The 26,532-nt window shown below is 47.2% G+C and overlaps 1 protein-coding gene across 1 annotated transcript; it reads right to left on the bottom strand.

Moving 5' to 3' along the window:
• On the bottom strand, positions 1 to 26,296 carry TMEM86A (transmembrane protein 86A). Its single transcript, XM_059474838.1, has 3 exons — positions 26,139 to 26,296; positions 10,319 to 10,583; positions 1 to 6,240 (listed from the first exon to the last, which is right to left on the bottom strand). Exons 1-3 carry the CDS (start codon positions 26,157 to 26,159, stop codon positions 5,813 to 5,815), a joined length of 714 nt encoding a protein of 237 aa, XP_059330821.1. The 5' UTR covers positions 26,160 to 26,296; the 3' UTR covers positions 1 to 5,812.
• Between the last annotated feature and the right edge of the window lie 236 nt (positions 26,297 to 26,532).

Raw genomic sequence — 26,532 nt, 5'->3', positions numbered from 1 at the left:
TTGTATCTGCACAGTAAAAATACCAAGTAAATTAAAATTTTTAATTGCTGTTACACACAGAAGAAATGAGAAAAAAAATTACATTCCAAACAAAGAATAGTAAAATCAGCATAAAAATGTGTTAAGAAAAGATCCCAGATCAAGTGGCTGTACTGCATGTGGTGACCTTTACAATCACAGTAAAGAAAGTAACTGTTAGAGACTTTCAGACATGGCAAAGTGCTTGACTGCCCAGAGGAGAGCAGCTGCTTCAGTCACATTTTCAGTGCACTCTGCCTGGAATGTGTGGGAGAGGGGCTGGAGCAAGAGACTCACATGGGTCCAAGACATAGAGATTAGTGTTCGGGGCAGACCAGCCACTCTGCATTCTCAGGCAGGCAGAACTGCCACTTACCCCGTGGCATTTGCTTTCTCCTTCCTTGTTTGTTTGTTTTGTGGTTGATTTTTTTTTTTCTTGTGGTTTTGGGGTTTTATTCTTGTTTTTTTTTTGTTGTTGCTTTCTGGTTTTTGAGTTTTATTTAACAAAGCTTCAGGTTCTGCTGGCCTGACCCTGCCAGCACCATAGGCTTGGAGCAAGCCTCCCCAGCTGAATTAGGAGCAAGGCTTGGTCCAGCAGGAACCTGCACCAGCAGGGTCTAGATTAAAATGTTTGCAGTGATTCAGCACCATCGCCCAATGGGCTGGTTTTGGTTTCTTGCTTCTCTTCTGTCAGGAAAAGGTGTCTTTTATTTCCTTATGCTCTGTCCTTTGACTGATCCAAATTGGCCCAGTCATGCTCCCACTGAAGTCTTGGGGGCTCAACATCTGCATCTTGTGCTTCAGTCTCACTTTTGAGCCATCACACCACTCCAGTAGCTCACCCGACAGCAGCATAGTGTCACCACAGAAACAATACAGACCACAGAAGTTTTGGCATTCCTGCCAACTGGCCACTTTTTTCCATTGGTAGTCTGTCTAGAGTTGTGTATTTTTATTCTTTACAGTAAGAGCAAAAATAAAAATAACATTAAGAAAATTTTCTCCAAACTAAGAAAATGAAAACCCATCAAATATTTTGAAATTTGCATTGTGTTTGCTTCTGAGTTCATATTAAGATTTTACTGCAGCTGCTTCAAAATAATGGTCCATTTCACAAGTACACAGCTCACATTCCTTGGTGTGTAATTCCTTGCCTTCATTTGTGTTTGTACAGCAGCTAGTGCTACAAAAACTAGGTAGTTTCTAGCTGTGGTCCAGATTTAGACCAGTGAACAGTGGCATTTAGTTGAGAACACGGTGATGGTTGAGAGCTGTATTTCTAGATCAACTTTTGTTCTGGGCCAAGGGACTGGTGGTACAAGCACTTCCTTTGCTACAAAACCCACTGCTACCTTCATTTGGATTAAAAAATTAATCCAAGAAGGATGTGCTGACCTTATTGATTCCATCAAGGCTTTCTCTCTCTGCTGATTTTAAAGCCAGTGAAACTTAGAGAAATTAAACATCACTTTGAAAGCTGTCTCATGAAACCCAGCTGACCTTCTGCATGAAGGTTGAACAGAATTACTTCATTTTCTGTTCCAGCTTTTTCACAAGCCACAGCAGACTGTGAGGCACTCTGTTTTGGCTGGATTATATTTACTGTAGCTAACAGTGAGGGACAAGACCAGACTGCAAAAGTTGGATGCAAGGTTCACAGCTAAGAATTTGGTCAAGGCTTTTAGAAGAACTAAAAATCATCTGCAAAACTGAAATTAGAGAGTTCAGATTTTTTAGCTGAACCTCCCTCAGAGTTCAAGTGAGCTGAGCCCATCCTGTTAACCAGCATAAACAAATATTTTGCAATTTTTTCCTATCTGATGTAATTTGAAAAGGCAGTCACACATTCCATGTTTTAAGAGAAGTCCTGCAGATCCCTAAAAGCAATTTTAACATTAAAGCTGGACTTGTGACTTACATAGCACTTGACATCTTCAAAGTGCTGTATGAGCATCAATCCTCACAATATCCTTGGGAGGCAGGTAAGGGGCAATATCTCCATTTTAGAACAGGGTGAGAGCCTGGTTCCCTGCTGGGATAACTTGGCATTGCCCCGTCCTCATACACCACATGTGCTCCTGGCCCCAGAAAATTTAAGTGACTCACCCAAGGCCACAAAAAGAGTGAACATGGATAAAAGGCAAGAGGATTTCTGTCATGAGAAGTCAGCAACTTCCCATCCACTTCCAAGAACACAGTTATGATGCCTCTGCTTAAAAGACCCCCTGTCTCTATTCAGAAACCAAGCAAAGAGAAAGAGGCACCTGCTACTGAGATCTACAGTTGCTGTTTGCTTTGATCTGCTTCTTCCAGAACAGCTCCCAAAAATACGACAATAGCAAGATGAAAATGCAGGTTCTAGTGTCAAACTACAAGTCTGGAAAACTTTGAAGAACCACCAAAAACTGCCAAGTTCCTCCTGGGAATTTTATAAACTTCTGTAAAAATATATAAATTGCCTCCACTGATGACAACATGAAACCTTCAAGCAATCTACTCAAAAGCCATGTTAGAGTAATCCTGAAACCAATCAGTCTCACAGATGCCTCAATATGGAGGAGTAAGAAGCCATGTATCCAGCACAGAGTAAGAGTAAAGCTTGAAGTTAAAATCCTCTGGCTTTGTTCTTCTTGACCTGCCATTTCTACATGAGCATCACCCTGTGACACAGCATTACCAGCACTTACAAACAAGTTGCAATTAGCACTGCTTCTCTGACTGACCCTGGGAGTTCTGTGCAAGGAGGATCTGCCTACAGAAAGAGGCTGAAGTAAACATGCTGCATCTTTTATACGTCCAATTAAAGAGCCAAAAGACCTCCAAGAGACTGATAACTACAGAAAGTAACCAAACCAAAGTAAGCTGAAGTGACCACAGACAGGGTTTGCAGAAGGACGTTTGGATACAGCAGTGTGAAAAGAAAGCTTCTGTGCTTAGCAACAAAAGGAGTTGCTGCTGCTGGGGCCAGAAACACTACAGCACCTGGAAGGCTTCATTCCCTCTGTAATGTTCCTGGGCCAAAGACTGGGTGCTTCTCAAGGACTGTACTCCTGAAAAGGAGAGGAATGGATTGAACCTCAGTTTTACAGCGCAAAGAGGCAACAGGAGGGTCCACAAAGGCAGCCCCACAGACAGTAACACCATTTGTCACATATGAACACCACTCCTTTTTTTGCTCTATTTCAAAGTGAAGATTGCCCTCACTGGGGCTGAGGGAACAGTTTTAATCCCAGGAAAAGTTATTTAACAGACTGCCAGCAACTGCTTAGTGCTTCTCAGGATTTAGGCATCTCAAAATTGTGTCAGATCACAGCCACAGCAGCTGGTCTCTTCCCAGCAGGAAAGAGTCTCCAGGGAAATGGTCTCATTCAAGTAATATGGATTAGAAAGAGGAATGCAGAGCCAGAGAGAGATTTTGAAGATTAAGAGCCTTTGCCAGCAAACCTCCAAGCCAACCAGGGCTCTCCTTTGTATGCTGAGGGCTCTGCCTCGTGTTCCTGGGAAGGCTGAAGCTGTTGCAGCAGCAGGATGGAGCCAGTGTGACTGGCCAATGTGTCCCAGCCAGGTCACTCCAGGTGACCTGTTCCAGGGCAGCAAGGGAACAACAGCCCGCTTGGGCTGCACAAGTTTCTGCTGTCCCCCTCTGCCACCAGAAACTGCACCTCTGATGGCCAGTGGAGAGGAGAGGCCTCCTAATAACACATCAAGACTCTTTACTGCAGGTACCCAGTGGCTGATGGTACAGCAGGACAGCAAAGCCAGCCAAGAAGAAAAAGCACACAGAAAAGCAACTCAGCTATTTTCAGGCAGTTCAAGACTACTCGTTTCTAGAGAGGGAAAAAAGAGAATCAAAACTCAAGACTTTTAAATAAAGCTTACTTTATCACACACGCATTTTCCTCAAAGCAAAGGGAAGCTCAGGATGTGGGGGAGCTCCTCTGAAGAACTGCCAGCTAAGGACTGAGTATGCTGACCCATGCCAAGGAGCTGGGATTCAAAGACTGCAGTGTGCTGTTTGCTCACATGCTGGGAGGATGGTGGGGTTCACCCCAAATGCTTAGACTTCCTCTCAGCTGGGTCACTTTTTTGCTGGAGGAGATTTGCAAACAGCCAAGCTGAGCTGCAGCAGGTGACATCTGCAGAGAGCTGCACTGCAGGGTTCAATCTGTGGCCAGAAGATAAGCAATGCTGATGAATGAAAATGGTGTATGGCTCTGAATTCCCTTAGCTGTTTACTCCAGGCAGGCCCCCATGTGCCAGTGAATGAATACTGACGGTATTACATAACAGCATTAAAGGGAAGGGATTACACGGGGCTCTGCTACCTACAGGAAGGCTTTCCCTGTCCATAATGCAGCTGACCTTTCTGATCCCTGTCTGAAAAGCAGCAGATGCCCCCACAGGGTCAGGATGTTAACCCAGATTTCTGTAATACTGGCTGCATTTACTCTGATGGAGAAATCATGGGAAGGCAAGCAATGCCTCTTCCCTGCCAGGCACACCAGGTGAGGCTGGAGAGGAGCAGGAGACCCACACAGCACCTCTCAACACAAGGGAAAAGCTAGCAGGGGTCTATGTGAGTTCATGTGAGTTTGAGAAGGAAGTGGCAGGCGTGTTGAACACAAAGGACAGTGCTTTTCAGGAAGCTCTGCTGAAAAGGGGCTTTCTGACAAAAAAAGAAGTGGTGCAAAGAGGATTGTTTTCCACCAGCTGGCAAAACGTGGCAATCTACATCCAAAATCAGGGCCTTGATCACAGGCAATGCTCACACAAAGATTTAAGATAATGCAGGCAGCGGTACTAAAAGTACTACTGGAAGTGCTACTAAAACTTAATGGGTACATGGAATACTACTTGTTAGGACATTGGAGAAAAAAGACATAAAGATGAGATGCCTGTCTGCCATAGTAAGGATGATTAGGACATACACTAAGACAATGAGTATGTTCTGCTTTAAAAATCAAAGTTCCTTATGTGCCCATTACATCTCACTGGTGGCTGCAGGCACTGTGTAACTATGTGCACATGGAGAGGCAGAACACTGAGATGTCCCTGAAATCCCACCAAACTCCTGCTCTCTACAGCTCTGCCACAGGCAGCAGTGCTGACCTGCACCTAGAGACCTGCCCAGGAGCAGTGAGCACTGCAATCAAAGCACACAGCACTGCCAGCACACCTCTCACTCTGTGCCCTCGGCTTGGGGTTCTGCTTTCATGCTGGCTCTGCTGGCTACTGCCCCACACGCTGCCATTGACTCCAGAGCTCAGCTCACAGCTGGATATGCTCTTTTTATTCTCCCTCCAAGCTTCCTTTCAGTAGAGGAATAGCTCCAGTTTGCATACTGTAATGCACAAAAAGAGACAAACATTGGTTAAATTAATTTTTACCTATGACTTTAGCAGAGGTCTGTGCTTGTCTGCCTACAGTTGAGAGGAAGGCTTTTAGCACAGTGCATGGCCAAACCTCCTTTCCACCAGCCCTCCTCTTCCCAGACATTCAGCATCAATTTCAAAACTAACAAGTAGAATGCAGTAGTACAGCACTTCCAAGGAGGAAAAGTTGAATGAGTAACTACTGCAGGGACAGTCTAAGCTTTCTGATGTGGACTCCACACTGAAGTAAGCTGTACTCAGAGAAAGCCAACGAAAAAAATGTAATTCCCAAAGGTAATGCTTCAAAGAAGCAAAATCAACATCACCAGTGTGCCTAGAGAAATGGAGATCTCTCTCAGGGGTGAATGCAGCTACAGCACCTGAGATATAACCCATGTGTTCAGAGACCATTGGCACTCCACCTAGCTCCTCTTCCTGAAGTCCTCCTCATCCCTGGTCTCCACGGCCGAGAGCGCGATCAGCATCTGAGCCGCATAGTAGGTGGCCATGATGATGAAGCGCGAGTAGGGCACGGGGAAGCAGAACTCGTTGAGCGCGATGGTCAGGTCCGACACCATGAAGAGCATGGCGCCCACGCAGGCCGACAGCTTGGTCCACGTCCACAGGTCGTTGCAGAGCTGCACGCCCGCCACCGCGCGCCAGCCCATGAAGCCGATGAGGGCGATGTAGACGGCCACCAGGTAGGTGAAGGGGCCCGAGAGGTAGGAGTACAGGAAGGCGTAGCAGGAACTGGAAACGACGCCCATCAGCAAGCCGGCTTTGAGGTCCAAGGGCTTCATGCCAAAGGCTGAAGAGTACAGGATGTGCGTGATGCCGAACATCAGCAGACCTGGAAAGAGGCATTGACACATAAAGTGGGACCTTTCATCAGTGACTGGCAGGCAGTAGCAGAAGAAAATAATTCCTTGCAGTGTTACCTACCAGTAACACTAGCAGTGACAACCATACTAACCACTTGGGACCATTTTATTATAAAAATCTGTACATGGGAGATAGCTCCAAGCCCCCAACATAAAAAAAAAAGCCCCAGCACAATTATAGCTGCAGCCAAGTACAGTTCTGCTGTGATAAAAGGCTTTCTGCTGAGAAGCTGGGTGAACTAAGCTGCTGGAGAATGAATTGATTCTTTTTTCAGGTAGTTCCTCTTCCCCTGCTTTGGGTGGAAGGTTGGGAGCAAGGTAGACCAAAGACCACCCCCTCTAACTATCCATAGTGTTTTGCTCATAGGTCACATGTAGAACAAGAAGACTGGAACCACAGCAGTGTAGGAACAAAACGTGACAAAATACACTAATCCCTCTGAACCCTGACACAAAGCTTGCCCGTATTTAGCCACAAACCCAAAGGCACTTGAGGACTAAATCTGGCTGCTTCTCCATCTCTGCCCATAGCTGGGAGAAACCTAAGCTGGAAAGAAGCAGCTGGCATATTTCAGGGACTGCACCAATGTGATCTGCCAACAATTTTATGGCTATTCGCAAGATTCAGATGAACCTTACCAGGAATCAGTCAGGGAAAATAAAATGCCAGCTTTCCTTTGAAGTGCAACGCCACTGAGAAATGCCAGATGTGGGTGTTGGAAGGTGCTGCCCATATGTTATTAACTTGCCACTAATCCATTTGACAAAAATATGTCCCACTGTGTTGGCACAGCTGCTGCCTCCAAGCTGTCATGACAACTGTAGATAATGGGCCACAAACAGAGCCCAGCTCCTTGGGTCTTCTGGTTCCCAGACCCACATATGGTGCAGCTGCAGGCTCTCCTGCTTTATCCTGGCAGGGATATTAGAGGAGTTAAGTTATTAGAGGAGCTGGAAGTTTTCATGCAACTCCAAAGCATGAAATGGAGAAAAGGATCTGGGAAGCTGAATCCTCCAGCAGGACACTTGTGCACATTTAACACGTGATGCTCCGGTGTAAAAGGCAGTCAAAAAACCTGCAGCTGGCAGACATTGCTTCATCCTACTACTCTTGTGTTGAGGCAGCTCAAGGAAGAAGGGGAAATGTCTCCCTGCCTTTGGGGAAAACCAGATCAGACACCCACTGAGAGTTCAGCCATGGTGGAATGAGAAGGAAATCCACAGGAGGGAGGGGGCTGAGGGGATCTGTTTTGCAGGGTGAGGCTAGAGAAAATGGACAGCATGAAGGGGAAAGAGAAGCACAAAAGAGGATAATGAGAAGCTGATGTTTCACAGAGCTATTGCACCTCACAGACAACAACACTGAAGGAACTGAGAAGGAATTTAGGACAAGAGCTTTTCATAGGGTTATAGTGCAGGAAAGGTAAGAGCCCAGGGAGGTGGTAAGGAGAAGAAGGGTATGTCATCCTAGCAGTGAGCAATATTTTTTCCTTCAGTGGCATTATATGGAGCATTCTGCAATATTCTGCAACAGGGAACTGTGTTGTCCTTCATGCAGGCATCTGGCAGGGAGGAGGAGGAGGAGGACAGAATGCAGCAGGCAAAGAGCCTGGAAAGGCAGGAGGAGTTTCGTGATAGGTGGGGAGGCTGGTCACAAACAAGGGAGTCAGCTCTCAGGTTTACTCATTCAACACCCACAAATCAAGCCAGGAACTAGAGAAACTTGTGATGGCTGCACAGGGAAGGGGGTGCACTTCTCCTGTATTTCTCAGTCTTTAGCTTGGTCCTTTCAACCAAATCAGGGAGATCAGCCCTTTTCTCCCACTTTCTTCCTCTGGGTTTCCTCTGTCTTCTTCACCAAATGCATAAATTGTTTCTAAGTGCCTGCAAAGGAGGCAGTGTCAAAGGAGATGGATATTAACACTATAAAGTATCTTCTACATGCAGTAAGAGTAGTTAGAAAACAGTGTGTTATTAGTGGACTGAAACAGCAAAAATGGAAAAAAAGTCAAGTGTGCCAGGAGTAGGTTCCCAGGCTCTCACTTCCCTATAAAGTAATGAACAAATGTCCTTTTATAAACTCATTGTCTCAAAAGCTTTTCAAATGAGCCCAGTTTCCAACCCTTTTCAGTGCAAAAACTGCAGAAATCGAAGAGAATGTACATTTTTATCCAGTATTTCCTCTTCTCTCCTCAAACTTCAAAGTCCCACAATGGATGACATCAAAAATATTGTCAGTTTTCAGCAACAGCAACCTGATGAATTTTAAATAGGAGAAAATACATTTTGCAGGCAAAGTGAGGGATGAAATGGAGCAGTGCACTTTATGTGCTTTTATGTGAAATGCAAATATTAACACTTCCCTACAGAAGGTAGCAGCTCAGTGGGCTGAGATTTTCAAAATGCTCCAACAGAGCTTTTCTTCTCCTTAAGAAGAAAAAATGTGCCTAAACCCACTAAGCAAAACCTCTAAGTTGTGAGACTAGGGCTGAAAACCTGACTCATTTGCAGATTGAAGCACATCAACCAGATGCTGAATTGCTGTGAGTGGCTAACATTCCTCTAGCAGTAACTTGGAGAGGAAACTCAGAGACATACCAGTTACACAGGAATGGAGAAGGGCAAACCCAAAAATCATGGGGGACATGGGCCTTGAATGTTTTCCAGGCCATAGCTCAAGGAGCAACTCCAAGAGGCAAAACCAGTTGGGCTGAGGCAACTGAGCCAGGTGCTCCTGTTGGGAGGAGGCCCATTGGTGGGAACGTCAGCACTCAGCACAGAAGGGATGGCACCTCAAGAAAGCTGGAGCTCCTCAGCAGTGTGCCCAATGCTCAGCCAGATAGATCCAATCCTCAGGGCCTAATCCAAACCCCAACAAAATCAGTAAACATTTTTACATGAATTTTAATGGAATGGGGATAAGCCCTTGGGAAGCAGGATTAAAACCAGATTCAGAGCATTTGGCCTTTCATATCTGGCACTGCACACACTTCTTTCTCGTAAAGAAAGAGCTTGTGGGAATCCCAGAATAAAACTAGATACTAACCTCATGAGACAGGGCAAAAAATAAGCTTTGACTTTCAGATCTGACAACAGCACAAGTCAGGAAAGTTCTCTCTTCTCATCGCACTTTCCAGTGGGACAGTTACAGCAGCCACTTAATGGTGGGTGTTATGTGCAATCCCTGTGCTGCTTAAATTAACTTCAGAAACCCCACCAGTCAGTTCAGTGAAGAACTCAACTGCTGCTGATTTCTTTTGACAGTCCAAGGCCAGGGAGAGAGTTGCTGCAGGCAGGTTCAACGTGGCTTTAAATGATTAATCTGAATCATTATGTTCCAGTCTGCAAACTAGCAAAATAAACCAAGCTCATTTTGCTCTGAGAGATGTGGATCTTTCTGTAGAGAAGAACAACCACTGCAGTAAGGTTTGTCCTTGATTGACCATCATTTAAATGTTTTTCTAAACAGACATGTCTTGTACAACAGGCTGCATGATTCACACTGATGAACCTGCAAGTAGGACAAGATTGCTGCTGCTTTGGTTTCTATCATCCACTTAATACCTCCCCCAGGCTATGGGCTTGTCTATCAAAACATAAACATTCTCTCCACCTGTTCTCCACCAAGGAGCTGTGCACAATATGTTCCATCCCCAATCCTCACAGCAAAGGGCTGACAGGTCTCCCTGCAGAGAGATGGGAGGTAAATACTTCCTGTAGCTTCATGGGAACTGATGAGTGCCGCAAGTGTTTCCTTCTATTCCCCAGGAATCTGGCATGCCAGCTTCTCAACTCCAGCCAGCCCAGATGCTGTGACACATGCCAGGAAACCTAACCTGACCCAATTACCTCTCTAACCTCAAGACTCATCCATGATGTGCTTCCCCAGACCATGATGGATTTTAGTCAAGGGATGAGTGCTTCCCAGCGCCCGGGGCTTAAGCTGTACATGAATAAACAAAACATGTGGCCCAGCAACTCATTACTTAATAAAGAGGGTAACAGCTGGGCACTGTGGCATCCCTTCAGGACTGACATTGTACTCACCATGAATGAAGTAGCCTTGCTCCTGCCAGATGAGAAAGGCATCTCCCACTGCCGAGAATATGAGTCCTGCTAGGATGCGGCTGGCACTCCGGTGTGACACTAAGAAGTTAATCCCATGAGCCAGAAGGAAAACCCACAGGCAAAAGATGGGCAGACATTTAATGAGGGCACTGAACCAGGAGGGGCTGGAAGTTGGCAGCCAGAGGACAAAATAGACACAAGTGGCTTTAAAGAACGGGACCAGTTTAGGGCCTTCACTCTTCACCTAAAGAAAACAAACATAATAAAACAGGAAATTAATAGGATCATCAGAAGCATCTTAAACTTCTTAACAGAACTGGCTCCTTCCCTTTGAAAGTTGCTCTTCCGTATACTGTCAGCTGGCAGTGTTCCTACCCCAAGAAATGCTGGTTGAACTTGACCATGATCCTCTGCCTAGATCTTTGTGACCCTCTCTGCTGAAAACACTTCTCAGTTGGCAGGATGGGCTGTGGGTGGTGGATTTAGAGGAAGTTTTAGAACCTTTTCTCTTTACTTGTTCCACTGAAAATATTTAGGCCATTAGTCAAACTGCTCTGGTGTTCCTTGTCACCTATCTCAATGTTTAGACTAATCCCTTTAATATACCTTTCCAGGAGCTGTGAAAATACTGCATACCCAGATATAGCCCAGCAGCAAACAAGCCCAGTAAAGGCACAAATCTTCTCTCCCATCTTCACAGATCCTCCTGCTTCAGCAGTTGCAGATCACCCTGAGGATACAGCCTCTCACCTAACCCATTCTTTCCCCTGCCCTGTAGCCTCGTGCCTGGAGCTGGCTGTTGGCATCACAAGTGTCAAAACCCAACACATCAACCTCCCAGGTGAGGATGTCACTTCCTCGGCTGACTAATACCAACATCAACCTCGTGTGACTTTGTTCTAGCAATATTCTAATAATACAGTAATTGCAGGAAGTGTTTTGACTCAGGACTCTACTGTGTAAATACAGACATAAAAATGCAGCACGAGCACTTGGCTGCTCATAAAAAACCACAGCAGGGGCAGGGCACAGAGCTACAGGCTCCACAAGCTGGGTCTGCTCTTGACAAACACTTAGCTGAGACCACTCTGCACAGTGATATGCACTGTGTTCACCTGCCCTCCTGCCACATTTCTGCATTTCAGTGCAGGTGGGTAAAAGTCTATGTGAGAAACAAAGCTATGATTTTATTTCCTCCTGGAGAAGAGCTGAGGGCCAAGACAAGGAGCAAAGGAAAGGACTGTAACTGCTTCCATGCCTGCCTGAGCTATGTCCCAGAGTCTTACAGGAGGCCTGTTTCCTCTTGCACCTAAGGCAGAGCAACCCCCTGAGCTCCCCTGCATGCAGGGGTTCACCCTCAGTCTTCTCATTTCTTTGGTGAAGCAAGACTTATTTCCTGCATATCACTTCCCACTACTCATGGCCAAAGCATACAGAGGCTTCCTGCACTGGAGGAAGACATGGGGGGAAATTTAGAGGCATCCAAACAGATTTCACACTGTCAAGTCCAACTTGTCTTTGGTTTGGTTTTCTTTTTCCAAATAACTTGACCCTTTTTTTGCTTCCTGCATCATGGGACATTGTTATGACCAGAGCCCATTTTCCTTTGATGCAGGATGCCTTGGTGCAGATACTTAGGTGAAGATTGCACAGGAAATAATCCAGGCTTACAGTGCTCAGGTGATAAAGCTTAATCTCATAAAAATTCAGGATCATTTACGGGCACAAGCAAATGGAGTCAGGTGGAGTTGGAAGGCAGAGGCAGCGGAGGGCATCTTCACATGCAGTATCTAAAAAGGGAATGCAATCTCTGAAGCAGTGAGGCTATAAATAAAGGGCATCCCAAGAAGACAGTGACTTCAAAATTTTTCTCACATCTGATGGAAATTTCCCCAGCATATCAGCAGTTTCTTGGCAGTAAGGTATTTCATCATACATTATTCATAGGCTATTGCCAACACAATTTTTAAACACTCCATTAAACAACCAGGCTACACAATTCCCTAACAAAAGGACATCAGCAAGCCGTTAACTTTCTTGTATTACATGGGGAGCTGTCGTGAGTCCTCTACTTAGGCTGTCTAAATTAATCACCATTTACCACTCCTTGTCTGCATTCCCTGGGAAAATTCTGGCAGCAAATAGCAAGTGAACTTGAAGTAAAAGTCATAAAAACCCATATAGTCTCCTCACACTACTGGGGTTGCCTGGGAACTATCAAGTATTGTAGGGGAAAGAGTGCATAGAAGCATGCAGGAGAGTATTTGGGTTAGTAAACATGGTAGGTTTTGTTTAATACCTCAGATTAAAAGAAAAACACCTGCTAGGAGCAGTTACAATTACCATCACAGCTTGCCCTCCCCTGTGTGCACACATTATGAGACAGGTTTTAATTACACTTGTCATTTCCCCAGGAACCTTGCCTTACTGAAGCTAAGATAAGAACTTGTGCAGAACAATTATGTTTCCTTGGTAAGCTTAAAATTACTTTTTCTCACTATCTGAACGTAAATTTTGCCAGCCCAGACAGCTTTATTTTAGAATAATGGTTTGTATTATGTCCATCCTAATAATAATTGAGGAATTTTTCATGCATAAGAGTTACAGCACTCTCATGTAAGAATGATCTCATACTTCTAGAAGGGCTGCAGACTTCTCATCATTGACACTTTATTTCTTAACACTTCTTCTCCAAGTAGACTTCAGATGAGTTAGTTCCAACCATGCCCTTGCCCATCACAGAATGCTGCAGCTCACTGGGACCCTTTTCATGGCTCTGACCAAGATGAGAGCCCAATGAGTGGCACTGGGAATACTTTGGAAAAGTCCTCCAAGAAAAACAGGCAACCAGAGGGTGAGGCTGGGGATTATCCTCTGTTTGGCCACATGGCTGAGGCTCAGAAAGGGGTGATGGGGCAATTTGCCACCTGAAGGACAAGTCAAGACTGGTATTGGAAAACCATGTACCAACATGACTGGAAGCTGTGGTTTGAGGAAAGCCAAGCATATAATAATCCATGATGGGACTTGCTGTACCACAGGGAAGGGGAACATTATTTCTTGTCTGCATGGATAAATTGGATTAAACCACCCATCTTCTTTGTCCCTGTGTCTCAGAGACAGAATGAGATGGGGCTGCACCATGGGGCTGGAAAAGGAAGCACTTGATAGAGGTGACAAGATCTTTTTTGCTAATGTGTGGGATTGTTATGGCTTTAAGCTGGGTTTTGCCATTTTGCTACAAATTCTATTGCATTTTTCTTCCCAAATCTTTTCTCCTGCCACTGCTAATTTACTTTGTGCTGAAATGCAGTACAGAAAATATCTTGAATGCAAAAGCAAGGCAGTATTTCCAACATTTTAATTTCTAAACTGAGCATAATTTGGGGCTTTTTCTCAACTGCTATGGCTACTAAGTTACTTAGAGTCTTTAAAAACTAGTTTAAACTGCTATAAAGCCACTATCTCTGTATTTGTAGAAGTACAGTAGAAATATTATTTATTAAATTATCTGTATCCAATCCAGTGAAACTCTCCAAGACTTGGGCAGACTAGGAGGAAGTTGTGTCTTGGCTTTCACCAAGAGACTTTGTGCCAGATAATCTCCAGAGGTGCCTTCCAATCCCAACCATTCTGTGATTCTGTTCAATCAGAACATGGTGCTGGCACTTGCAGCTTTCTGGAGGCTTGGGGCCTGGATATCCACCTCTCTAGGTGCTCCCAGGTTTACAGGATTCCTTCTTGTTTTGCCTGTACTCATTCTGCTCCAGTTTGAAACATTGCTGTGTATGGCCTGTTCTGACTGCTGCAGGCACATAACCAAGCCAAAAAATTTACACCTGGCTCCTCTTCTCCAGAATGAGCCCCATCCACAGAGGAACAGCTACACAGTGTAGCAGTGTATAAGACAGTGCCTCGATTTTCTTTAACATTTTGGAGTCAGTTGTCTGTATCTATATCACCAGTGGGAAAGCAAATCCAGCTGCCACAGGGAGGGAGACATCTTCCTCCTGAGGTACAGAAGAACATCAGGAGCTTGTTGCATTGAAATGCTAAAGTTGGACAGAGTTCACTGTTCCTAAGCCTTGCACTGGTCCCAGGAAACAATGTGGAGTATCAACTTTTCTCCCTGCAAAGCCCCCTAAATCAGCCTGCAATGAAAATGAGTATACAGACACCAGCTGAGTGCCAGCCTGCTGTGGGGATATGCTCACACCACTTTGCACTGGGCTGAAACGTGCAGCTTTCCCGGAAAAATGCTGAAAAAATAATACCCCAGCCATTCCACTGAGCATTACTTGAGCACACCTGTGTGCACTGGCCAAAGAAAGCTGGGCTGTTGTCCTCCTCCCATAAGCCTTGTATCATTTTGTGTCTGAGCTGCTCCTCCTGCTTTTGGCATCCAGCATTGTGGATCCTGCCTTGGTTCTCCCCTACTGTGACAACAGCTCTCACCCCCAGTTGTGTGCCAATAAATATTTATTTGGCTTTGTTGCCAAGTTTGCTGCCACTGCAAGCCCATGGCCCTTGTTTCTCACTGCCCAGAACATGTGGCTCTCTGCAAGGCTCTCCAGCTCTCCTGCAGGAACAAACGTGTTCCTGGGGAACAACTGATTGCCTGTTGCCATTTGTCAAGGAAGGTACTGGCTTGTACGTGTCCCAAGCTGCTCCTGAAAAACATTCTGAAAATAAGTGTTCATTATGGAAGGTGGTGAAGAGTTACTGAAGCAGCCAGTCAACCTGCCTGAAATACTGTGTTGATGCAACATATTTTTGCAATTAATAGGAGGGTTTTTGTTTGTGTTGGAGATGCCAAGGGCCAAGCATCCAAAGCAGATGGCTCCTGAACAGGCTCCACATGCTGCAGGAAATTCAGGGTGATGGATAAACCCTCCTCCCCTCAAGTGGAAATAAAGACTGTAGAGGCTGCATCTAAAACAGATTTGTGAAATAGCAAATAAATCATCCAGAAGATGGTACATGCTTTGCGTGTGGGAGAATCTGCATGCTGATAATCCCCTCTCCATCATGGTTATGCCATGCAATGAGTTTTGCCAGGTCTTTATTGCAGCTTCTGGCACTCCCCAGCATAACTCAGGCCTCTGTTTCTCCCACAAGAGTAATGCAGTGAAACTCAGCTCATGCTCAGCTGTTCAGTCAGACCTGTTTGCAAGGGGTCAAAAAATCATGGATTTGTCTGACAGGAGCCTCTGTTGTTCAGCACAAGCCAAAAGTAACAAGACTCTGCCTGAACAGTTCCAGCCTGCAAAAGGACCATCCTCCCAGCTCAGACACATGAATGTGCAAGGCAGCTCTTCCACCCCCAGGGTCCCTTAAATACCCACAAAACAGGGCTGATTTGTTGGCTTCCATCATTCCTCTCTCTACTCCAGCAGTCTGGGTATTCTCTCCCCCACCTCAGTTAAGCAAACTAAGGTCCAGCTGTACTTCCAAGCTTTGCTCCACAACAGACCAACACAGGGTTGAGAGCTAGAAATACTTGACTTCTTTTTCTTAAGACCAAGCTATGGCTATTTGCCAGAAAAATACAATTAAAAAATTGGCACAGGCCCTCACTTTTCTTGGGTGGTGAGCTCAGCTATATTGCTTCACAAATTCTTGGCACCAGCAAAGTCACCCTTTGGTGGAGGCACAGAGGAGCAGGCAGTGGGGGAGGATCAATCAAACTGGCATCTAACAAGGGCCCCTGTGCATGGCTGGGCTGCTCCAGACACAGCTGCATCCAGGAAAGGAACCACACCAAAACTTATTTTCACCACCAAGTCAAAGTGCTACCCAACTTGCAGTCACATTACCACTCAACCAAATCTCCAGATTAACCACAGAGGGGATGAAAACCTGTCAGCACTGGGGGTGCTTCCAGATGGGTGCAGAGAGAAGGGAGGAAATGTGCAGCACGAGGCTCCCTGCAGATGCCTGGCAGCAGGGCAATGTTTGCCAGTGCCAGCCTCTCCAGGTGGAATGGCAGCTCAAGCTCCCACAGTGAGGCAGCACACCCAGGCACCGTGGGCCACGGCACGGCCACCCAGCTGAGCCCAAAAATGGGCTGGTGTGTGCCAGGAGAGCTGGGCAGTACTCACTCAGAGGCTCCTCAAGCTCTGGCTGTGGCAATAGGCTGCAGACACCACCCCTGCAGTGTAAGTTAAATAGCAGCTCTGTCTTGTCATCAGGTGCTTAAGAAGAATGTAAAACACGCTGGGTGCTGACCAGGCTCACAGGGCTGCTGACGAGGCCAAGCTGGCTCAGCAGCCACTGTGACCTCTTAGACATGGCAGCTCTCTGCTGCTACACCCATGAGATAAAAAATATGCATCTGCAGACAGCCAGAATGTAAAAATGTCACAAATGGGAAACTGAAGTCTTGCCCTCATAAGAGTCCTTGTAGGAGGCTCTAGAAATGTGAGGGAACAGTCTCTAAGGTTGATGGAGGAAGTTCTGGAGCCAAGGAAATCACCCCACAGCTCAGGGCACTGCTTGTGCCACAGACTGCAAGAGGAGCCCACTCCTACTTCCTGCCTTTTGAACCATGACATTGCCCAGAGCTATCCTGAGACACTGGACCATGGTGTTCCCTCTGGCAGTAAAGGAAGTTAAAGTATCCATAAAAGTTATCTCCTCTACTGAAGAGAAGATGAAATCCTGTTAGCTTGGTAATGGGCTACACAACAGTGTCTCTGGGACCTTGCTGCACTGCCCAGGACCTGCTGCTACCAGGCCAGGCAAAGTCAGGCACTGCTACACCCACCAATACCTTACAAAGTCACTGGGGTACCTGTCCTTGGCTTTCTGGCACTGCAGGGAAGCCTTCAGGGTGGTGAAGCCTTTCTTTAGCAGATGTTAACTCATAAAATATTACAAATACATTTCACCCTGAAGATTCAGCCTGAAAGTACATATTTTTGCTAGGGTTTGTTTTTGGGGGTGATTTTGCTTTTATTCCATTACCCATCATCTGTCCTGTCTACCACACTGGCACAGGACCACAAGCAGGGCTATTTTCAAAACCTCTTCTTAACCTGCAGTAGTAATGATTGACTCCATATCTGTAGCAATGCTATAGCTGTCAGCAGTTGTGGAGAGTACGGTCAATAATGTGCGCTGCCAAGCACTAACAATACTAAACTAGTCAAGAATCCAAAAGCCTCTTCAGGCCTGCAGGGGCTGTCATAGACTAGTGCTTTCAGGATAGTTCAATGGCTCTCAGAAATGAAAGCAAAAATATAGTATTTGCCTGAAAGCATCTTATCTCAGAGCAGAGATTGCTCTTCCCCCCTGGGATTCCAGATCTTCCTCTTTGTGTAGCAGAACGCCAGCCTCTCAAAACATTTCCTTTGCTGTAACACTCACAAAAGAACCCCTTGCAGGTGCTTAAAAACCTGAACCACAATGGGTCTGTCTTTTCATTTTGCTCATCAGAAATGCAGTGCTGCCACAGCAAGGACACACACCCTTCCTCTTGAGTGAGGTCAGGTGGGGCCATATCCCTACTGCTACTCTGGACATGAGGAGGAGGCTGTGAAGCCACAGGGAATTTCAGGAGCCAGCACCCTGAAATGCCCAGCTGGTACCTGTCCCAGGCAACTCCCCCCAGGATGGGAAAGGGCAATTATTTGGCCTGTCACACTAGAATCCAGATAAAAATTTCTGCTGCTTACAGGAAAGTGTCCCCAGCTTATCCTGGGGAGGGCTTCCAGACTACAAGCACTTGTTCTCAGCAGACTCATGGTTATTTATATCACACTTCCCTGTGACAGGCAGTTCAGACTTCTGTTACCCAGGAAGAAGCAGTTTTAGGCAAGCCCAATGTGTGAGCTGCAAGGCACAGGGCCACAGCAAAAAGCAGCATCCCCTTGCAAGGCCCATTGCTACAGACAAGTGCCACCCACTGACATCTGCCCAGGGCTGTGTGGCAAAACTGGAGCCTCTCTCCAGCCTCTGGTACAGACCCAAAACAAAGCACCCCAGGGAGAGCTGTCAGTTCTTTCCTTGTCAGCACCAAGGGCAGGCTGAATCTCCAGGTAATACCAGAGAGGGATCTGCAGAGAGAGTGCTTTGTTCCCAGGGCTGAAACCCATCTTCAGCCTGCACTCTCCCATCTCCAGCATTATTTGCACCCCACAACACACTGCAACATTTATGTGCTTGTTGGAGGAGCCCAGTCACTCTGTCATTTCACTGTGGCAGTGGGGATGCATGGGACAATGTGTACTCAGGAAAAATGGGCCCTTGGCAAAGTTCTACCCTGCCCCATGCTGCTTTGCCACCAGGGATTGGTATTTGTGAGGGGAGGCCCTTCCATCAAGAACAGCCTCTTCAGCAGAGGAACGTCATTTTACCTACAATCTGTGGGGAATAATGTGGGTCTAAAGGAAGGGCATTGCAGGCACTGGGGCTGTCACAGCACTTTGCAGGAGCTGCCAAAGAGCCAGTAGTGCAGCCCAGAAGGCAGGTGGCACCCAACAGGCTGTACCAGCCCCACCAGCCATTGCCAAAGACATGCCAAGGGTGAAACTGCCTCAGGCATTCAAAAGGCACTTCTGGCTCACACAACAGACTGGCGCACACTTGGCAGAGGTGAGGCTTTTGCAAAAGGAACAGGAAGGAAGAACTGAGACAGGAGGGGAAGGTGGCTGCCAGTGTCTGGGAAAGCTGGCAGCTCTGCACAAGAGTTTTTGCTGTTTGAATTCTCACAAGGGGCTGCAATAATACCAAAGAGGGCTGTGCTGGGAAACCCAGGAGGGACTGCTCAGCTTGTCTGATGCCTATTAGGAAACTGAATGAAAAGCTTTAGTCTACCTGTGTATCACGTCCTGCAGGTTGAAAGCTTGTGAAATAATGAAACTTAAGAAAATCAGAAGGGAAAAATAGCAATGAATCCCAATAAAGATGTGTACTTAGAGAGATGCTGCTGTGATACCTTAAAAAAAGCAGCAGCCCTCCTCAATGTTATCATGGGATCGGTATGCTTAAGAGACAGGAGAGTGTTAAGGTCAAAGGATAATAGCAGAGCCACAGATTTTACTTCCAATATCCATTCTTGTGTCAAGATGCTGTGACCCAGATAAGTTAGTATCAGACACAACTCACCTGAAGACAAATTGGATCTTCCCAGGCAGTCTCAACAGATGTGGAGTGGGCAGGTGCAAACACTAACCCACACACTCCCAGGACTCACACTGATACACCCAGGCTTTTACTTACAAAACCCCTGCTGTAATCCAGCTGCATAAACAAATGCAGACCACACTCACAAATGAGCGTGCAGCTGCTTACCAGGATTATTCCCTTTATATTGAGGGTGCAAATCCAGAGCTGCAACCAAGCAAAGTGGAAACTTCAATTAAAACATCAATTAAGTGATAACCTTGTCATCACAATCCTTTTATATCAGGGTTGCAGGGAAAAGCCACAAAACTTACTTATCTCCTCCTGCAATGGAGAGCACTGCTATCCATACCCTGACAAAATCAAAGACACAGGTAAATAGGGATACAGCAGCCAAGCCATGGTCTCAGCCCACCTCTGCTGAAGCCATGGGAGACATTAAATCTGAAGATCTGTCTGGTGTGCCTAGAGTGTGCTAAAAAATGAGCAGCTGGCTTAAGGTCAAACTTCCCTCAGTCTCAAGCAACAATTCAATCAGAGACTACTTGCAACCAGCAGAAAGGCACTCAATTTGATATATAACAGGAAATTTAATGCCTGATGCCAACTGATGCCATATCTGCCTCCAAAGCTGGTGTTCTGGTGAGAAGCAAAACATTAAACTTTACCATTCATTCAAACTTGACCAAAGTCTCAAGGCCAATTAGGTAACAAGGGTTGTCTCATCTTTTCTCAGTTTTGGTAGGAACACGTCCTGCAGTAATTTACAGGAATTAGTTTTTGGGAGAAGACTAGCCTGCTGGTAGAAACAAGGCATTTTCACAGGATTGCAGCAAGGTGAATCAAAAGAGCCACTATCCTCACTAACAGGCAGGTTTGCAATACAAGAGTCAGCCTTGCAAAACTGACTTAACGCAAGAGACACAGGTTGCATTTATTGAGAAATAAGAGAGAGAATCTGCACCTGTGCAACTCTTGAGTCAGAGGCTGCAGTGTGAGCCCCTGGGCCCTGATGGTGTCTGAAATCCTTCCCAGCCCAGCACACCTGAAATCTTCAGGAAAGCTCTTGCCCAGCCCATCTACTGCTTTTCAGCTCTGGTGGTGTGTAAACACCCAGACCCAGTTTTCTGTGCTGTGTCACCTGGATACTTGCTCACGTCCAGCATTTTATGGAGGGATGCTCTAGACTGATACATTTGTCACACAGAAACCTGTCATTAGCTGAAATGCTATTTAGATCATGGCTCTGTAAGAAATGGGTATAGGAAGGGCACAAGTGGGCTAGAAGAAGGAATAACCATCATCCTCATTTTGTGTGTGTTGCAGTAAGCAAAATCTGCATCTCTACTGTAATGACAAGTCTATTGGGCATTGTGTGACATGAAGGACAGTAGAAAAATTAAGTGGTGATGTAATAACTACTTGGGCCTCCAGGAGGGAAGGGAGTTATGTAACTAATAGTCTTCTTGCTGTTCAAGAGTTTCCACATGCTAGCAGAAAATGGGTTCCTGATGCCATCTTTTTCTAAGAGTCTAATTTCACTGGAGTTATTACTTCCTCAGCACTCTGAAGTTACCCACAGAGAAGATAACTTTGGCTATTCTGCCACATGCGGCGTATTTTGGATAGACATACTTGGGCAGGAGAAGAGAACAGAACAAATGCACCTCTGTCCTTTCAGAAGAATCGTGTGTAAGTACAGACTTCTGAGCTGCACCCACTATCTGAACACTCAGAGCACACTGAACAACAGACACGTGTGCCTTGAGTGATACACTTGGGTTAATGAAGCCTTTAATCCACAGCACTGCCTGCAGCAGTGATCAGCACTGCCTGCTTAGTGCTCCCTCCCTGGCACTGGGCAGAGCGTGAGAGAAGCCTGCACTTTGCAGGTTCCGCTAGCCCACCCTCCCCTAGCAACAGCTCCAGCAAAGAATGTCAATGTCACAGCAAGAATGCACAAGTTCAGTCTGAAAAAATAAATCGTGGCATGTAACACTATGCCTGGGCTTCAGCTGGCATAAATCAGCACAGCGTTTTGCTCAATAGGACCAAAGTTTTTAGGCTTCTCCCAAAAGGTGGGACTGACATAAATGTACTAAGATCCAGCTAAGTTTTCCCAAGGTGATTATTCCCTCCTTTTTTTTCAGTGAGCTCAGATGCTTAGAAATATTTTCTATCTTTCACTTACAATGACTTGGTTTTTATAGTAGAGCCATAATTGTCTGCAGTATATAAATGTGCTTGTCTACAAGCTCCTGCATAATAAAATCCCAATTTATGATGCATTTAAGTAATGGGGGAAATTACAATGAAAGCATCAATGTTGCATAGAAATAGAGAACAAGCAAAATTAACCATAAGAGTTACTTCTAACTTAGATGGTTCCTAACATTTCATTCGTTAATGCAGAAACAGTACATCTTCTCTGTAAGAAGCAAAAGCTGAAATAGTTCCAGAGTCATCTGGCTTTCTTGTTTTCAGCAGAAGTTTGAGGATTATGGAGCACCCCTCCTAATAACAAACCTTTAAAGCTTATACTTCAACCTACTGCTGCTACAATTGCCCACAGTGCAGAGTATCTAAGCAACATGAGTTACATCAGGTTTCCATACCCATCTGGATCAGTGTGGTTTGGCCCCTGTTCAGAAACACAAATGACACCCACCCAGTCCTCCAGCCCAATTCCATATTTCTTGCTGGTCAATATCTTTCCAGACTGTACCTTTCAGGTATTTTGCCCAGTTTCTGCAGGTCACTTTTATACTCTGTCCCAGTGACATCCTGCATCTTTCCCGAGGGCTGACAAGGTCTGCTCTCAGGAGGGTGCTGCTGCTTCCCACCCAGAAGGGATGGGGCTGAGGGCTCCACTGCCTTCATGCAGTCAAAACAACATATCCTTTCCCAACCCATCTCTCTCTGTTTGAAGATGCAAACAGACCAGAGGACGAAAGGGAAGGGATGGGGATTGTTACCATATGGATTCTGGGCAATAATCTGTCCCAAAGAGTGTTTCACCTGTCTCCCAAACAGAGGGCTGTGCTAGGTTGAGTACAAGTCAGGCGTGGAGGGAATGTTGTAGGGATGAGAGCCCTTTGTTTATCTTGCTCTAAAAGACACACCCAATATCATCTATAACTTCCCCCAAAGAGACCTACCCTCAGCCAACTAATATCTCTATTTCCCATGCCCTGTTTTCCTCAAAGTGCTATGAAGCTCTACACTAAGTTTAGTCCTAACTTGAGGGACAAAATAGGGTCCCTCCGAGCAAGGAGCATTATGTAAATGTCAGAATGACTGCATGTCTCCAGGCTCATCTCCTGCACACTTGTGGCTGCTGCAGTCATGGTGCCTGCTGGGCAGAAAGGTCCTTAGGGCAAGAGCTGTCTTCCACAAGCTCACACTAAAAACTGCTTAGACAACAGTGTTGGGTGTGGGGGGAGCTGGACAAAAATCAATAATGAGCTCTTTTTTATTAAGGTGGGACCAGTGATGACCAAAAAAAATGAAATTAAACCTCACACGAAGGAATGAGGAGAAATGGAATTAAACATCCACAAAGCAAACATGCTGTTTATCAATACTGTGCTCCAACTGCAGGCTCTCAGCCCACATGGCTTTATGCAGAAAAAACAGCTCTTAATCAGAGCAGCATCAAGAATAACAATTTTGAAGCAGGACACTCCTGCTTGCCTAGCAGAGTAAGCAGTGAAAGCTTCCCTGCAAGGTGACTTCCAACCAGAGTGAGCATCGCTCACTAGATGGAAGAGGATGGCAGACAAATGCATCTTCCCTGCCTCAGCCCAGTGCCATGCAAGTCTAGACTAACATCAGCAGGACTCCAGGGCTTTATCCCAACTGAGGACCTGGCACAATATGTTAAAAGATACTTTGGCAGCAGACTTGTTTATTTGTGGCCATGTTCCCTGCTCAGCACATAGGAATTGTGCAGCATCAGAGACCACAGCTTGATGAGGTCTGCACAATGCTGTGGTCTCTCTGTGCACACTGGGTGGACATTCCAAGCCCTCCAGGCAATGATGCACATCTGGCAGCCAGCACAAACAAGCAGTCCTGGCTTGGTCCCCTCCATGGACCATGCCCCCTTGCGTGGTTCCTTCCCGCTATTGGTTGCACAGCAGACAGAGCTCACGAGTTTTGACTCGTGTTAAAAGTGTCCTAAGGAAGAAAAGAAGGGGAGATGCAGGAGAGCAGGTTGTGTGTAAGCAGCCAGGGCCACCTGCTGCAGTACTGTACAAAGGCCATCACTTTGAGAGCAGCAAGAAAAATCCCGTCACTCTCAGAAGTGCTCTTCTGGTGTTCTCCCCATTGAGGATGATGCTGCAGTGTGCTGGGAGAGGACATACACTACAGACAAATCAATTCCTCTGGCTAGTTTGATTATGCCTCAGGTGCTGCCCCTCCAGAGAACCTCCCCATCATGTCATGGCAGCGATATCCATGCAGGCTCCAAAGATCCAGAGCAAAGTGTGGTACAGAGATAAGGGCTGGGCCCCCAGGCAAGCACCCAGCTGTGGCCAGACCGATGACCACTGCCCTTCCCTTCAGCAAGAGGCTTGCTGGAGGGAGCCCACCAGTGTAGAGCCATCCTGTTCCTCACTCCCAGCTGTGCAAGGGCCACACCACGCTCCTGGGCAGCACAGGCTGCTGTGTGACACCAATTCCAGCCGCCCTTCCCGGCCGTGGCACAGCCAGCGTGGAGCAGCATTGTGCCCCCCTTCAGAGGAACAGCAGCGTGACAACCACCGACAGAGAGGTGCAGAAAATTGTTCCTCAGAACACTGAAGGCTTGCAGCTCTTTTTTGTGAGCTGTGTGGAGGATCAGTCGCCCTCCCCTCTCACCTCCACAGCAATGGCAAATAGCTGCAGCTCTGGTCACAGCTCCCGGTCTTATCATCCCTCCAGCTCCCAATAGTTCCACACCTGCATTAGTTGCCTTTGGAGAAGTAAATTGTTCACATGTCAGAGATACAGCCAGAGCAGAAATGTGCTTTATTACATGTCAAAAGGGCACATGAGAAAATAAGGCTTTTTTCATTTTCCTCCCCAGTTTACCTTCCTAAAGCCTTCTGGTCTGAACTCTGTACACCCTTCCCAACACGTACTCGTGCTTTAGTCATTTGCCTCAAAACTCGGTTGAAATAACACTGCAAGACCACCCTGGATGCACTATCACAACAACCAAGTACTGCCTTCTGCAAACTGTGAAACAAATCCTGTCAGTTTCTGAGCCATTCCAGTTCTGTCCCAACATGAGATTTTACTTCCAAGATACACATAAACAATTCACTATAACCAAAAGCATTACTGAAGGACAAATTTAGTTTATGGCACAGAAGCACAAAGATACCAAACCTTTTAAATTGTTTTGGGAAAACATAAAAAAAAAAGTTTGGCAGTGCAATGTCATAATTTCCAAGCTACTTCCCTCTGTCTCCAGAGATAAAAGTCATCCCCAGGCTGCTGATGAACTTACCAGGTACATGTTAATAACTGGGGGAAAATTCATCCAAACTAACAGAAAATACAGCCTGCAGTGCAGAACTGGCAAAGCAATTTAAAAGTTTTGAACGCCAGCTTTGCGAGTTAAGATCAGGACAAGATTTCTACCTGCCAGAGAGTTTGCAATAGCCTGGCCCTTAACCAAAGTATTTCAAAACAAGATGAGAATGGATCCACAGGGAACAAGGACACCAGCAGTAGGTGTTCGGCGCTGCAGCAAAGCACCAGGAAACTTTCCTACCAACAGTTATCCTTATAGCATGTGTTGAGTCTGCTGGGGTATTCCAGCAAATCCCTCACTTTCTAGAAAGGCGAACATGCAAAGCAGCGTGTCTAACAGTGCAGCTTCTCCGCTGTTCCGGCAGTTCTTTCAGCCCCGTTCACCTGCAGGGGCAGTTCCTCCTACTGCTGGCACAAGCCACAGCTCCTTCAGTTACCGGCTTGGTTCCATCAATCCAAGAATTCTGCTGCACACATCACCTACTGACAGGACAGCAGCGAGTTGCTATCTTATTGCTGGTTACGTTAACTAAGCACCGTGACACCCCATGAGACAGGCAGGTGACACCAGTCCCAGTCTCATGTCGTTAGGTGGTGGAAGTGCCAGACTGACTTGCAGACGAGACGCGGTCTCAGCGAGAGGTCACCCAACCTATGGAAATGTCTGTCCCACACGGGAATCACCACACACGCCTGAGCCCAAACCAGCACCTGGACAGCAAAGCACCCCCGGATGGCGAGGCAGCGGTGCCTGCGAGGGCAAGGGAGGCCGGGGGACAGGAGGATGCTGCCGGGCACTGCCGCGACGCGAGCCCAGGGCAGCCGGGCAGCGCCGCTCTGAGCAGATGCAGCGCACGTAGAGCAGATGTGCCGTGGATGTTTTTAAAAACAGACAGGACAAGAGGAGGACGCGGCGAAGAGCCGCCGGGGCAGGCGCACCGCTGGAGCAACAGCTGCCGCGGGAGGCCGGGGTGAGCATCGCGGGGGGCGGGGGCGGCCGCCAGTGCCGGGGCTCCCGGCGGCTCGGGGACAGCGCCCGCGGAGCGGCTGGGAGAGCACTGGCCGGGAGCGGGGACAGCGGTCGGGACTGGTGGGAGGGGGCGCGGACCCCACTGCCGGCCCGCCCGCCCGCCGCGCGGCCCGCACTCACCACGGTGACGGGGGACACCATGTCGGCGGCGGGGCGCGCTGCTGCTGCTGCTGCTGCTGCTGTGGCCGCTGTCGCCGCTGCGGCCGCTGCCCAGCCGTGCCCTGCCCGCCTGCCGGGGCGCTTTTTTAGGCGGCGCTGACGTCACAGGACAGGGGCCCCGCGGCGAATGCGCTGCGGGCAGAAGGAGGGGGCGGCCCCGGGCCCGCCCGGGCGGGCGGCGCCGATCGGAGCGGGCGGCCCCGGCCCCCGGCCCGCAGCCGGGAGGGCGAGCGCCTCGCCCGGCCCCGGCCACGGCGGCGTCAGCGGCGCCTCCGCCTCCCGGCCGGGCGCCCTTCGCAGCGGGCGGAGGCCGGGCCCAGCCGCTGCCCCTCCCCGGGGGCGGCCGCGGCGGGCG

This window comes from Ammospiza nelsoni, chromosome 6 (assembly GCF_027579445.1).
Source record: "Ammospiza nelsoni isolate bAmmNel1 chromosome 6, bAmmNel1.pri, whole genome shotgun sequence".
Lineage (NCBI taxonomy): Eukaryota > Metazoa > Chordata > Aves > Passeriformes > Passerellidae > Ammospiza > Ammospiza nelsoni.
Note: the sequence above shows the minus strand (reverse complement) of the source record. Positions and strands in the feature narration are given on the sequence as shown.